The sequence below is a fragment of the Chelon labrosus genome (genome assembly GCF_963514085.1).
Source record: "Chelon labrosus genome assembly, chromosome: 10".
Taxonomy (NCBI): Eukaryota; Metazoa; Chordata; class Actinopteri; order Mugiliformes; family Mugilidae; genus Chelon; species Chelon labrosus.
This window is the reverse complement of record NC_140360.1, coordinates 30,539,817-30,552,449: the sequence shown is the minus strand read 5'-3', so window position 1 is coordinate 30,552,449 and position 12,633 is coordinate 30,539,817. Positions and strand designations below refer to the sequence as shown.

Below are 12,633 nucleotides of genomic sequence, written 5' to 3'. Positions count from 1 at the left end.
AGGGGAGGATTTAGTTCAGGGGTGCCCAAATACTTCTCAGTGGAGGGCCAAAAATGAATCAGGGTGGAGGGTCACAGGCCAAAACTAAACATTCATGTTGAAGTGCATTTAATGAAATATGACTATGATATAACTGTGCAAAATAAACAGTCATACAAAGTAATTTTGAAAATGAATGACACTTCTGTTTATTGAAAGACGTGCTTTCACCACACGCGATGGAGAAGGCAGAAAATTGACCTGCTCTCTGGACAATTTGGCCCCGAACGTCTTCGGCCATATCTTCAACACGGCGGGTGACGGTGTTCCGTGACAAACTAATGTGGGAAAAAGCCCGCGTCTGACTTGGGCACACGGTGTCAGCAGCAACTGTCAGACATTGTTTCACAAAATCACCCACAGCAAAAGGCCGTCCGCTTCTGACAATGATGGAGCTAATCTGATAACTTGCCCGAGTAGCATTCTCTTGTACAGTTGATGGCTGGAGTAGGGTACGTTGTTGGGAGGTTAAGTTTGATAGCAAGTCTCCAGCCTTCACCTTTCTCTCGTCTCCGGTGTATTTTGAGAACTGATGGGAATGCTGCATTTCGTAGTGGCGACTAAGATTATATTCTTTAAAAACAGCGACTCTCTGCTTACATATCAAACATACTGCCTTGGAATCAATTTCAGTAAAAAAGTACTCGAGTTCCCAACATTTTTTAAACTTTCTTTTGTCAGTGTGCCACTTCCTCACACGCTCCATGCCTCCATCCCAGCATCTTCTCACTCTCTGGTCATGGGCTTCCGGCCAGATTTGAGCTGACGGGTGCTAAACAGCGCCACCCTACCCCCAATGTAACACAATGCTAATTTGTGGTCAGGAGAGGAAGTGCAACAATAAATAAACATTAAAAGAGATATTCCGACTGCTGGCAGTGGGAAAATAATAATAATTTAATTATTAAAAATATGAGCATGGGCCGCGGGCCCCAAATTGGGCAGCCCTGATTTAGTTCATAGAGTTTGATGCATGTTCTGTGTGGATATTGCGTGTCCTCAATAAAGCCACCAAATACAGTCAGGTCCTTAAATATTGGGACATCGACACAATTCTAATCTTTTTGGCTCTATACACCACCACAATGGATTTGAAATGAAACAAACAAGATGCTTTAACTGCAGACTTTCAGCTTTAATTTGAGGGTATTTACATCCAACTCAGGTGAACGGTGTAGGAATTACAACAGTATGTGCTTCCCACTTTTTAAGGGAGCAAAAGTAATGGGGCAATTGGCTGCTCAGCTGTCCCATGGCCAGGTGTGTGTTATTCCCTAATTATCCTATTTACAAGGAGCAGATAAAAGGTCTAGAGTTCATTTCAAGTGTGCTATTTGCATTTGGAATCTGTTGCTGTCAACTCTCAATATGAGATCCAAAGAGCTGTCACTATCAGTGAAGCAGGCTGAAAAATCAAAACAAACACATCAGAGAGATAGTGTGACCAAATCAAATGTTTGGAACATTCTTAAAAAGAAAGAGCGCACCGGTGAGCTCAGCAACACCAAAAGACCCGGAAGACCACGGAAAACAACTGTGGTGGATGACTGAAGAATTCTTTCCCTGGTGAAGAAAACACCCTTTCACAACAGTTGGCCAGATCAAAAACACTCTCCAGGAGGTAGGTGTATGTGTGTCAAAGTCAACAATCAAGAGAAGAATTCACCAGAGTGAATACAGAGGGTTCACCACAAGATGGAAACCATTGGTGAGCCTCAAAAACAGGAATGCCAGATTAGAGTTTGCCAAACAACATCTAAAAAGGCCTTCACAGTTCTGGAACAACATCCTATGGACAAATGAGACAAAGATCAACTTGTACCAGAGTGATGGGAAGAGAAGAGCATGGAGAAGGAAAGGAACTGCTCATGATCCAAAGCATACCACCTCATCAGTGAAGCATGGTGCTGGTAGTGTCATGGCGTGGGCATGTATGGCTGCCAATGGAACTGGTTCCTTTGTATTTATTGATGATGTGACGGCTGACAAAAGCAGCAGGATGAATTCTCAAGTGTTTCGGGCAATATTATCTGCTCATATTCAGCCAAATGCTTCAGAATTCATTGGACGGCACTTCAAAGTGCACATGGACAATGACCCGAAGCATACTGTGAAAGCAACCAAAGAGTTTTTTAAGGTAAAGAAGTGGAATGTTATGCGATGGCCAAGTCAATCACCTGACCTGAATCCGATTGAGCATGCATTTCACTTGGTGAAGACAAAACTGAAGGGAAAATGCATTCCAGACTTCTGGCTGTAATTGACTGCAAAGGATTTGCAACCAAGTATTCTTAATTTGTCCCATTACTTTTGGTCCCTTAAAAAGTGGGAGGCACATATACAAACTGTTGTAATTCCCACACCGTTCACCAGGAGCCACCTGGATGTAAATACCCTCAAATTAAAGCTGAAAGTCTGCAGTTAAAGCACATCTTGTTCGTTTCATTTCAGATCCATTGTGGTGGTGTATAGAGCCAAAAAGATTAGAATTGTGTCGATGTCCCAATATTTATGGTCCTGATTGTAGACTATTTCACATGTATGACACTCCTAATGCTGCAAATTCAATAAATGAGCATTTTCAACCTATAACATGTTTTGAAACTCTGTTGTGCATAATTATTTGGAACAGCGCATTTTAAGTTTTTTATTTTTGAAAATAGTGTTATCATTGGGAGGTTTGTTCAAGGTTGTTTTCAAAGTCTTGGTCTTGTCTGGACTGCATCCGCCATTACATGTTTCATCTCGTGCACCCCTAGAGGCAGCTCGCACACCCCCACCACAATTTGGGAATCCCTGCCTTAGATGATCAGTCGTTATCTCTTGTAGAAGATGTGGGATTTCGTTGGCTTAATAATTTCTTTCGGTGTTCTGTTTTTCGGTCTTGAAGACCTGCCAACCTTGAAGAAATTTTATGAGTACAACCCCCCCCCCCCCCGTCATGTCAGTTTATGATTATTGTTCAGCGTTTTCCAGTTTTACATGGAGCAGTACCAATTTACGCCACACTGCGGCGCCTCCTTTGTTTTCATCGCTTAGTTCAGCATGTGTCACTCTTTAATCCGTCTCTTTTTTTTTTTTTTTTGACTTCCTCCATCTCCGTAATGTGGACGCAGGTGAAGGCTACAAGCCACGAACATTTTATTATCTGTTATTATAGTGTTCTGTAATATGCCGTGAGACCTGGCTTCATATGGTTCTGTTTAATAAATGTATTGTGTGGAAATCTCTCCTTCATCTCCTGCCTGCTACTTCATGTTGAAGCATACTACTAGCAAACGTGGCTAAGCTTCTCTCCAACTCCATGTTACAAAGCCAGCAATCATTAAACTTACATTTTGCCCATTTCCCAAGTTGACAACGAGGTTCATGTGACAGAAGAAGTCTCGAATCCAAAAGGAGGCAAAAATCCATAACGCTAACAAACGTTACGTGACGAATAAAATCTCCCCGCTTCGCCTGCGCTGTACGACCGGACCATACCCGGTGCAGCAACACATTACAAACTGGGCTGAACACCGGATTCCACTTCCAGGTCTCATTTGTAGTTTAATTTCGGCGTACTGCTATATATACACTAGAGCAGGGGTCTTCAACGTTTTCCAGGCCAAGGACCCCCAATCTGATGGAGAGATGGAGCGGGGACCCCCTACTTATATATATATATTGTATAAAATTGTGTTTTATATTAAACCGGTCCTATAGTATGGCACAGCAGCATAGATCGTTTATTTACATCAAGATGGTTGACTCTGTTGCCGTTTATGATCACTACTATCAGGAAATCGCCCATAAATATATGTTATATAATAGTTAGAGCCTTGATTCTTTTCCCCATAATCCCCAAGCTGTATAACATTTAAAAAGAACTTCATGTGTGTTTAAAAAAAATTGTGGAGGTGAATATAAAAAAATGTCTAATCAATCAAAACATTTTCGCGACCCCCCTGCAGTACCTCCGCGGACCCCCTAGGGGTCGCGGACCCCCTGTTGAAGACCTCTGCACTAGAGATCAAAATTAGAGAACAATTTATGAACACTTGATTTTTTCTGAAATAATGTAATCCTCGATTGTTCAACATTTAAAGGACTCTTTGTTGTGGCAATGCCATGCTACTAGAATAGTGTTTAACAACAAAACATAGACCCTTAACAAAAACAACTTTATTTTGTAGAAAACATGATGATCAAAATTAAAGATCAGCAATGCCTGTAGGACAAAGAAAGCTTATAACATCATTTTCTGGAGGATATGACAATCAAAAATTAGTAGGAAGTGTACAGGCCTTTGCTTTGAATGACTTCAGTATATCTGCGGCCACAGGACATAACCAGTCTCTCACACTGCTCTGGTGTGATTTTGGTCCACTCTTCTTCCAGTCTCTTCCACAGTTCAGTGACAGTAGTGGGTTTCTTGGCCATAACTTTGTCCCCAAGGATTTTCCAGAGGTTTTCTATAAGGTTTAGATCAGGACTCTGGGCTGGCCATTTCATTATTTCAGTGTTTTCACTTTCAAGGAACTGCTTTACTTGTTTTGCAGTGTGACAGGGGGCATTGTCCTGCATGAACATTGCTGGCTGATTGGGTGATGAATACAGGCAAGGAATCAAATGTTGTCGAAGAAGGTTCTTATACACATTTGCATTCACTCTGCCATGTAGCTGTATTAGAGGCCCAACTCCTGTTGCAGAAAACATTCCCCATACCATAACACTTCCTCCTCCACCTTTCACTGACTTTTTTACACACTTTGGGTTCAGTCTTTCCCCAGTTTGACGACAAACATAATGTTTTGCATCGGATCCAAACAAATTAAACTTGCTTTCATCACTGAAGTGAACTTTGGACCAGTTTTCCTCTGTCCACACAACATGTTCCTCAGCAAAGGTTAGTCTAGCCTTTTGATTCTTTCTGCTAATGAGAGGTTTGGTCACTGCAGAGTGGGCTTTCATTCCAAATGCTCTTAAACGTCGACACACTGTGTGACGAGACAGAGTCTTACCCTGTTCGGCACTGAACTGACAAGCAATTCCAGCTGCTGTGTTGAACCGATTGTCCATTGAGGTTCTCCGTATTATCCTGTCCTCTCTTTCAGTTGTCTTTCGTGGACGGCCGGCCTTCTTGGTGGACTTGAATGAATTTGTGACTTTGTAAAAATGTAATATTCTGGATATCACAGATTTGGAACGACCAACCTCTCTCCCTATTGCTGACAAGGTCATCCCTTTGGCCTTCATCTGGACAACCTGCTGCCGGAGGGTTTCAGTGACTCTAGAATGGCTTGCCATCTTGTGAAGTTAGTGAAAATTGGAAGTTAGGCTGCCAGTTAAATAGGGGTTGTCAGATGATTAAGGAAATTGGCACCAAGTGCCAGACTAACACCAGTTACTGGGAGGTTTCTGAAAGTGTTCTCTAATTTTGATCAGTGTTCTTTTTAGAATGTCTGATTTAAGTTTTTTATACTGTGCTACAGAATATATGCAACTTGTGAAATATGCTTAAAACACTGCCCTTTTACTTGAGTTTGGATAATTTTATGAGAGGACAATGGAGTGAAGTTGACATTTAGGAAATTATGGGTTGTTCTCTAATTTTGATGTCTAGTGTATATATATATATATAATATAGTTATATTTAATAAAGAACTACACAGAACACACGGAACTAACTGTGAATGCCACCGACGCATTGAACGAAATGCGAATGAAGGGGTAAATGCACGTAAGGATTTAAGACTTGACGAAATGTAATTTAAGACCTACGATGCAAAATATGCTCGTATTTAAGAGTTGTTTAGGCCTTAAATTGGCATTATCAAATTTAAGACTTTTAAAGACTTTTTAAGACTCCGCGGGAACCCTGTATGGCACAATCTGTAGTTTCCCCAAAATTTAGCTGGTGCGGTTTATATTCAGGTGCGCCTTATAGTCCGGAAATTACGGTATGTTTCGGGGGGGTTGGGAAGTGTTTGTGTGTAGTAGGCTACCGTGTTCGTTACCTGTTGCCCGGCGGTTCAGCCATAGCACGCAAGTCTGCAAGTTATCCGGCCAGCCTGGCTTGCTTTAGGCACTGAATTGAACTGAACGCGCGAAGCATTTGGCTAAGAGGGGCAGGTGGGCAGAGGGTTAAAATGCAGCGCTCTGATTGGCCGAAAGCTTTTCACTCCACTTACACGCTGTGGCTCAGTGGCAGAATCAACGTTATAGATTGCATAGAAAGTTTAGTAGGCCTAACTGAAACCGGCGAAATGCGAGGTGCAACAAAATGCGTACCAAGAGAGCAGCGAACCGTACAAGCGTACTAAGGGGTCAAAATGCGTGCCGAGTACGAAAAATGCGTACATGTTGGCAGGTCTATGCCTAATATAAAGCAAGTTAAAATTGTTCCACCAATGTATAGGCCTATGTGTGTGTATAACCATTTGAAAAACTTGGTTATACCCAGGGCTCTCAAGTTATGAACTTAGCTTGAAGATTTTCTTTTTGTTTGTTTTTTGACAGGGGCGAGGGTGAAGTGTGTTTGAAGATTGGCCAGTTGTCCTTACCAACAGTTTGAAATAAATTTATTTTTTAATATGCAGGGATTAAAGCAAAAAAAAATCATCTGACTGAAAAAATTTTTAGGCAATCACTTTGTGGAGTTTTAACCTTTTGTTTGTGGACATGCCTTGTGCCTTTCTTTTTGGTCATGTTTGATTGAATGATACATTGACGCAACATAAAAAAAAAAAACATGCATTGAGCATTAAAAAAAAAATCCCCACGCCGGGAGGCGTGGGTAACCCGCTGAACCCCACTCGTGATAGGGATTGGGGATTGCAATTATTTCCCATGAACGGGGAATTCCCAGTAAGCGCGGGTCATAAACTCGCGTTGATTAAGTCCCTGCCCTTTGTACACACCGCCCGTCGCTACTACCGATTGGATGGTTTAGTGAGGTCCTCGGATCGGCCCCGCCGGAGTCGGTCACGGCCCTGGCGGAGCGCCGAGAAGACGATCAAACTTGACTATCTAGAGGAAGTAAAAGTCTTAACAAGGTTTCCGTAGGTGAACCTGCGGAAGGATCATTAACGGTCTGGCGCAACCACCTCCGCCTGGCGCGAGGTTGGTCTGCTGCTGATGCCTCCCTTCTTCGGCCGAGGGCCGCGGCGTGTCTCCCTCCGCCCCGGAGGAGAGCTCGGCGCATCCCAAGGCGCGCGCAGGCAGGCAGACAGTTAAAACTCCACAGCTGATAGGTGAAGTTGTTGCGTATCATATCGGTGTTGTAGACCCCCCACCCTCCTCTCTTTTTTTTTCTCTTCGGATCTGCACCGATCTCATTTTTAGCCTTTTGAGACCCGAGTTGACGGAAATCCGTCGTAGGACGGAAAACTTTAATCCATGAATATGACAAATAGACTAATGCTTCTGTTTATTCAGTTCGGTCTCAGTCTTGGACTTGGACTCGCCCCTCCTCGGTCTTGGTCTTGACTCAGTCTCACTCCCTCAAAGTCTTGTCTTGGTCTCGGTATGCTCTGGTCTTGGTCTTGACTCGGTCTTGGGTTAGGTGGTCTTGACTACAACACTACTGTACGCTATTATCCTCATGTATGAATATTGGCCTTAGCCAATCCGGTTATAAGCTACCACCTCAGATGTTTGTGTTTGCTAGATTTAGCAGAAAGAACCAAAAAACAAGAATTTTTTCAAATAATACATCCGTGCAATGGACTGATGGCTCAGCTCCATCTTTGTGGCACAACTCGGATGCAAGTCCAGCGTTGTATTGGCCCATTAGTAAAACAGTCAGGTGAAAAGTGTTTGGAACACACCCACAAGTTTTTGCCCAATCTCAGGAACATTTCCCTGAAAAATCAAATCTTGCTCTTGCTTTGGTGTAAAGATGACCGTGGGCCTTTACAGCCAAGCATGGAGCAGCTTACATGCCAGGGCCGCTTCACTGTCGATGTGTATTCGATGCTGAAACAAAATGTAGATATGCTTCGCTAGCATCTTCGCTACCTCTGTATAGTGAAGGAGGGAGCTGTCTGAAGCCGTGTAGGGACGGGGTCAGAGGTGGGTCTTATGTTCACTGCAAACTATTTACATCACTAGTTTGTCAAAATTGAAACAGTTCGCTGAATGATACATTTGCACTCTCAGACCACTCATAACAAACTGACTGCATGGATTGGATTTTTAGCAGCTTTTCTGAGCTGGAAGACATGCCACAAACCCTAATGTAGAAAAAGCTAAAAGAAAAGTGAGATTTTCATCCCATGTTCAAGCATGTTTATTATTAATGTAGGACACTCTTTTGTTGTTGATTTCATTGGCTGCACTACTAACTTGCATTAAATTGTCAACTTTGCACTCCTTATGGTTTACTCACCACTGATCATTTTGAATACAGAAGAGGTGTAGTAATAATAATAACCAGAAGAAAATCAATAGGGTTAAATCACTATTCGTGCTTGGACTTAACAATAACAATAATAATAATAAAACTCTGAACAAAAACAATAGGCTTCCATCACCACTGGTGCCTAAGGATTACCTTCAAGATTATTGTAGTAGACACATGACCGGGTGGAAACTTTGCCTCGGCACATATGGACCTAGAGAACAGGGAATTCACAGAATCAATATGCAGAAATCTGTCAATACAAATTCAGTCACATTTTTATTTCCAGGGCCCATTACTGAAACTCTACTGCACCTGTCTTATCAGGAACTGCAAAAGAGAGGCATAGTTTGACTCTGGCTTGTAATATGATTGTCACTGACCAGTCAGGTTCAGATATAATTTCATCTTCACACACCTCTGCTTTGTATTTGGACTCAAATGTTTAGAACAGAACATTCTAACTTTGAGTTCTTATTTTTGTGTACATATGTATACATATGTACATACACACACCTCTCTGCATCGAGCGGTGTGTGTAAGAACTTTTGCATCTTTAATCCACAAATTGAAATTGATCGTGTAGCTTAAAAGTTTTTCAATTTCACAGCTGTCTACATTCTGCATGAATAAATAACTCAAAATATTAGTGGATTTTCTCACAAGACCTGAAAGTAGCCAATCTGTGAAGTGCACAAGTAAGTACACTTTTAGGATAACAAGTTTGCAGTCCATCTGTTCAGAAGTGTTTCAATGTAATGAGACAAAGGTGGTGTGCAGTGCCCCGACTATGATAAATCAGGGATTGATAATCACAGTCTTCACAGAACATCTCTGTGGAAGTGTATGATGGCATAGACAAAGGAGCTTTCTGAGGACCTCAGAAAAATAACTGCTGTTGCTCATCAGACTGGAAAACGTTACAAAGCCATTTCTAAAGAGTTAGGAATCCACAAATCCACAGTCAGACTGTGAACATGGAGACAACTGTTAGCCTCCGAAGGAGTGGCTGACCCACATACAGTCGTGAAAAAATTAGGACACCCTATGAATCTGTTTTGTAACATATTTGGACATACGGATATTTAATATAAGTTTTAATAATACTGAGGGATTGGAGTAATATACCTGAATATGTAAAACTGCATTTTGAGGAATAAATTAGAATACTCTCACATTAATTCCCACTTAAAATGGCTAAAATCACACATGTGTAACACATCAGCTGCACATGATTCGAACATCGTTATTTAGCATTTTGAAGAAGGCTTGCCCTATTTAAACGTCAGACATTTAGTTTAGTGTGCTTCTAACTGTTGAAGAGAGAATAAACACCACGGTGAATTGAAAGAGCCTTCTGAGGCCATCAGAAAGAAGATTGTAGCAGCGTATGAGTCTGGTAAGCAATTTAAAAAGATCTCAAAAGATTTTGAAATCAGCCATTCCAATGAATAGTCTACAAGTGGATGACATTCAAAACAACTACCAACATGCCCAGGTCTGGCCATCCAAGCATGTTCACCCTAAGAGCAGATTCTGAAGATGCAAGAGAAGTCTCCGAAATCCCTAAAATGTCATCACGGGACCTACAGCAGGCTCTTGCTACTGCTGATGTGAAAGTACATGTCTTTACAATCAAAAAGAGACTGTGCAAGTTTAAGAAAACTTTGCTCTTTAAGAGAAACATAAAGGTCAGACGGAAGTTTACCAGAGAGAACGTAGACAATTCTACCTTGTATTAGAGGAAGCTTGATAAACATGTGAGGCCATCTGTAAAAGCTGAAGCAGAACTAGACCCCTAGAACATGACAATGACCCAGAACATACCAGTAAATCCACAAAGGACTTGCTGATATTTCTTGCTGAAAACTGAGAAATTGAGAGTCCTGGAATGGCTGAGTCAAAACCCAGATTTGAATCCCATTGAGATGCTGTGGGTTAACTTAAAACATGCATGTGCAAGAAACCCCTAAAGTGTGTCACAACTGAAAGAATGCTGTGTAGAAGAGTGGGGCAAACTTTCCTCAGACCGATGTAAGACAGGTAGATGGCTACAAAAAGTGTCTTGCTAAAGTTATTTCAGCCAAAGCGAGGTAACACTAGCTATTAGGGGGTAGGGTGTCCTAACTTTTTTCTTCATTTAGAATGCATTTTTGTTGATATTTCTTGTTATGGTTATTTTTTCTTGTTTACCTGCAATTAAATCACTTTATTTTTCAGAGATAAATAAAAACATCACTAGACAACAATATGTGAACAATTCTTTTTTGAGAAGACGTTTCGACACTCATCCCGAGTAGCTTGTTCAGTTCTAGGGGACTTGTGGGAAGTTTGAGGTTTAAGTAAGAAATGTCTACTGAAACTTGCTTGTTTGTGTAAACAACTCGAAACTGATGCAGCTAATTTTTTCTATTAACAGTTAGGTACTTACCTGTATTTACCATGCTTTTTTTGGATTTACCATGACCTGGATGACTGAGAACTTTCACAGAGTATGAGAGGACCTCAAAGAAACTTGCAAACTACAGGAACCATCTACATTTTAACCTGAGATGCGGACAACACAAGATTATTCCCACCAGCCTACATCTAGGCTCCATAGTGAAAGGCCATAAAGCGGAACAGATTCTCCAGAAAGCTCAAACCCAGCTACTCAATGAGAAAGTGAGGCAAGTTCACTTCACCATCGACGCTCTCAAATCTTAAACCAAACAGAGTTTCGACAAACTGACATCACAGTTGCCTGAGGACATTCTGGAGGACGTTTCCAAATTTGTGGAAAGGGCCAAAAGCGCACTGATGTGCTGAGCTGCAGGACACACCCTCTCTGCCTGGGTGCTTCACCACTGGGTGTGGCTTCCAGCCTGAAGGCAGCTAGTTGATCACCAGGTCGGAATAATCTTGTGATCTGGGAATTGGACTCACTCACAGGATGGTAAGCTGGATGTGAAGATGTATGGAGAAACTGGGCCTGGAAAAGTGAAACCGCTGGACAAAAGCTTGTTCAAACAAGGAAGAAGGAGTCGGTGAGATTTCGTTTGTGCAGTGTGGACTTCAGCATTTAAGTGAATCATATAATCAAATTCAGATTAAAATGTGTGTATTAAAAAAAATCATGTGCTTGAATTGTAAGTTAAAATGTCATACATTTAATATCATGTATGTAGTACATGTAGTGTTGTATAGTTAAAAGTAATGTATTTCAAAGGACTTTAAAAGGTTATTAAGCTAAAAGTATGGGCTAGTGTATTTATAGGAGGTTAAAGCTGCTAGAGTTTAAAGGAGTCCTAGAACACATTTTTTGACCATTAGGAATTGATCTTTGAGCCTAAATAATGGCATATGTAAATTTGTGGGGCTGAAAACGCCCCAGGAGCACTGCTAGAGAGCCTAATACAAGGTCATAAATAAGCCCTGCAATGAAACAGTTTGTTTTTCCCGCCCACTCAGCAAGTTCATGAATAATGAAATGAGCTGCGTGCTGATTGGCCAGTTTACCCAAAGGCTGATTGGCCCACATATCCTGAAAGCTGATTGGCCTAATCCACCGGGCTGAAGCTAGAGCCAAAGCCATCGATAGCTAACCGAACTACGTTTGCTGCTGAGAAAGAAATGAGTCGAATTCGTCGGCGTTAGCAAACGCTATGCCAATTAGCAACACTAATTCTGCCCTGTATTTTTCGAGCCGGGCAAACTTAGTTTTCAATCCATATAATGACAACAGGTGATCGATTGCATTGCCACAAATGGTCCACAAACGGGGAAAAAACAGGGAAAAACATATCCTTAACCATAACCGGCCATTTGTCATACAAACTAGTCACAAAAACGCAAGACGTCAAACTGATAGCCGTAGAGATAGCTAGCCAAATCATATACAGATAGCTACTATGGCTAATAGCTGATACATTAGTCATTAACGACACACAAAACACACGAAATATATATATAAAATATATTTTTTGGGGGCTTTTTGTTGCCTTTATTATAGAGACAGCTAAAGATAGACAGGAAAGCGGGCAGAGAGAGAGGGGATAACACGCAGCAAAGAGCCACAGGTCAGACTCGAACCCTGGGCTGCTGCAGCAAGGACTCAGCCTCGGCACATGGGTCGCCAGCTCTACCCACTGAGCTATCCCGGCGACCCAGCCGGCTTGATACTGTCCGAGGTTGGAGAAAACACTCCGGGGTGAAGTGGGCAGAACAAACTA

General features: G+C 41.8%; 1 protein-coding gene across 6 annotated transcripts in view; it reads right to left on the bottom strand.

Annotated features, from left to right (window-relative positions):
- Nucleotides 1–12,633, bottom strand: part of rtel1 (regulator of telomere elongation helicase 1) — a 136,165-nt gene that overhangs the window by 71,989 nt on the left and 51,543 nt on the right. For all 6 annotated transcript variants that reach the window (XM_084553871.1, XM_084553874.1, XM_084553872.1 and 3 more), the window contains one exon: nt 8,576–8,636. In XM_084553871.1, the coding sequence (XP_084409997.1) occupies nt 8,576–8,636 (61 nt within the window). The remainder of the gene's footprint in view (nt 1–8,575; nt 8,637–12,633) is intronic.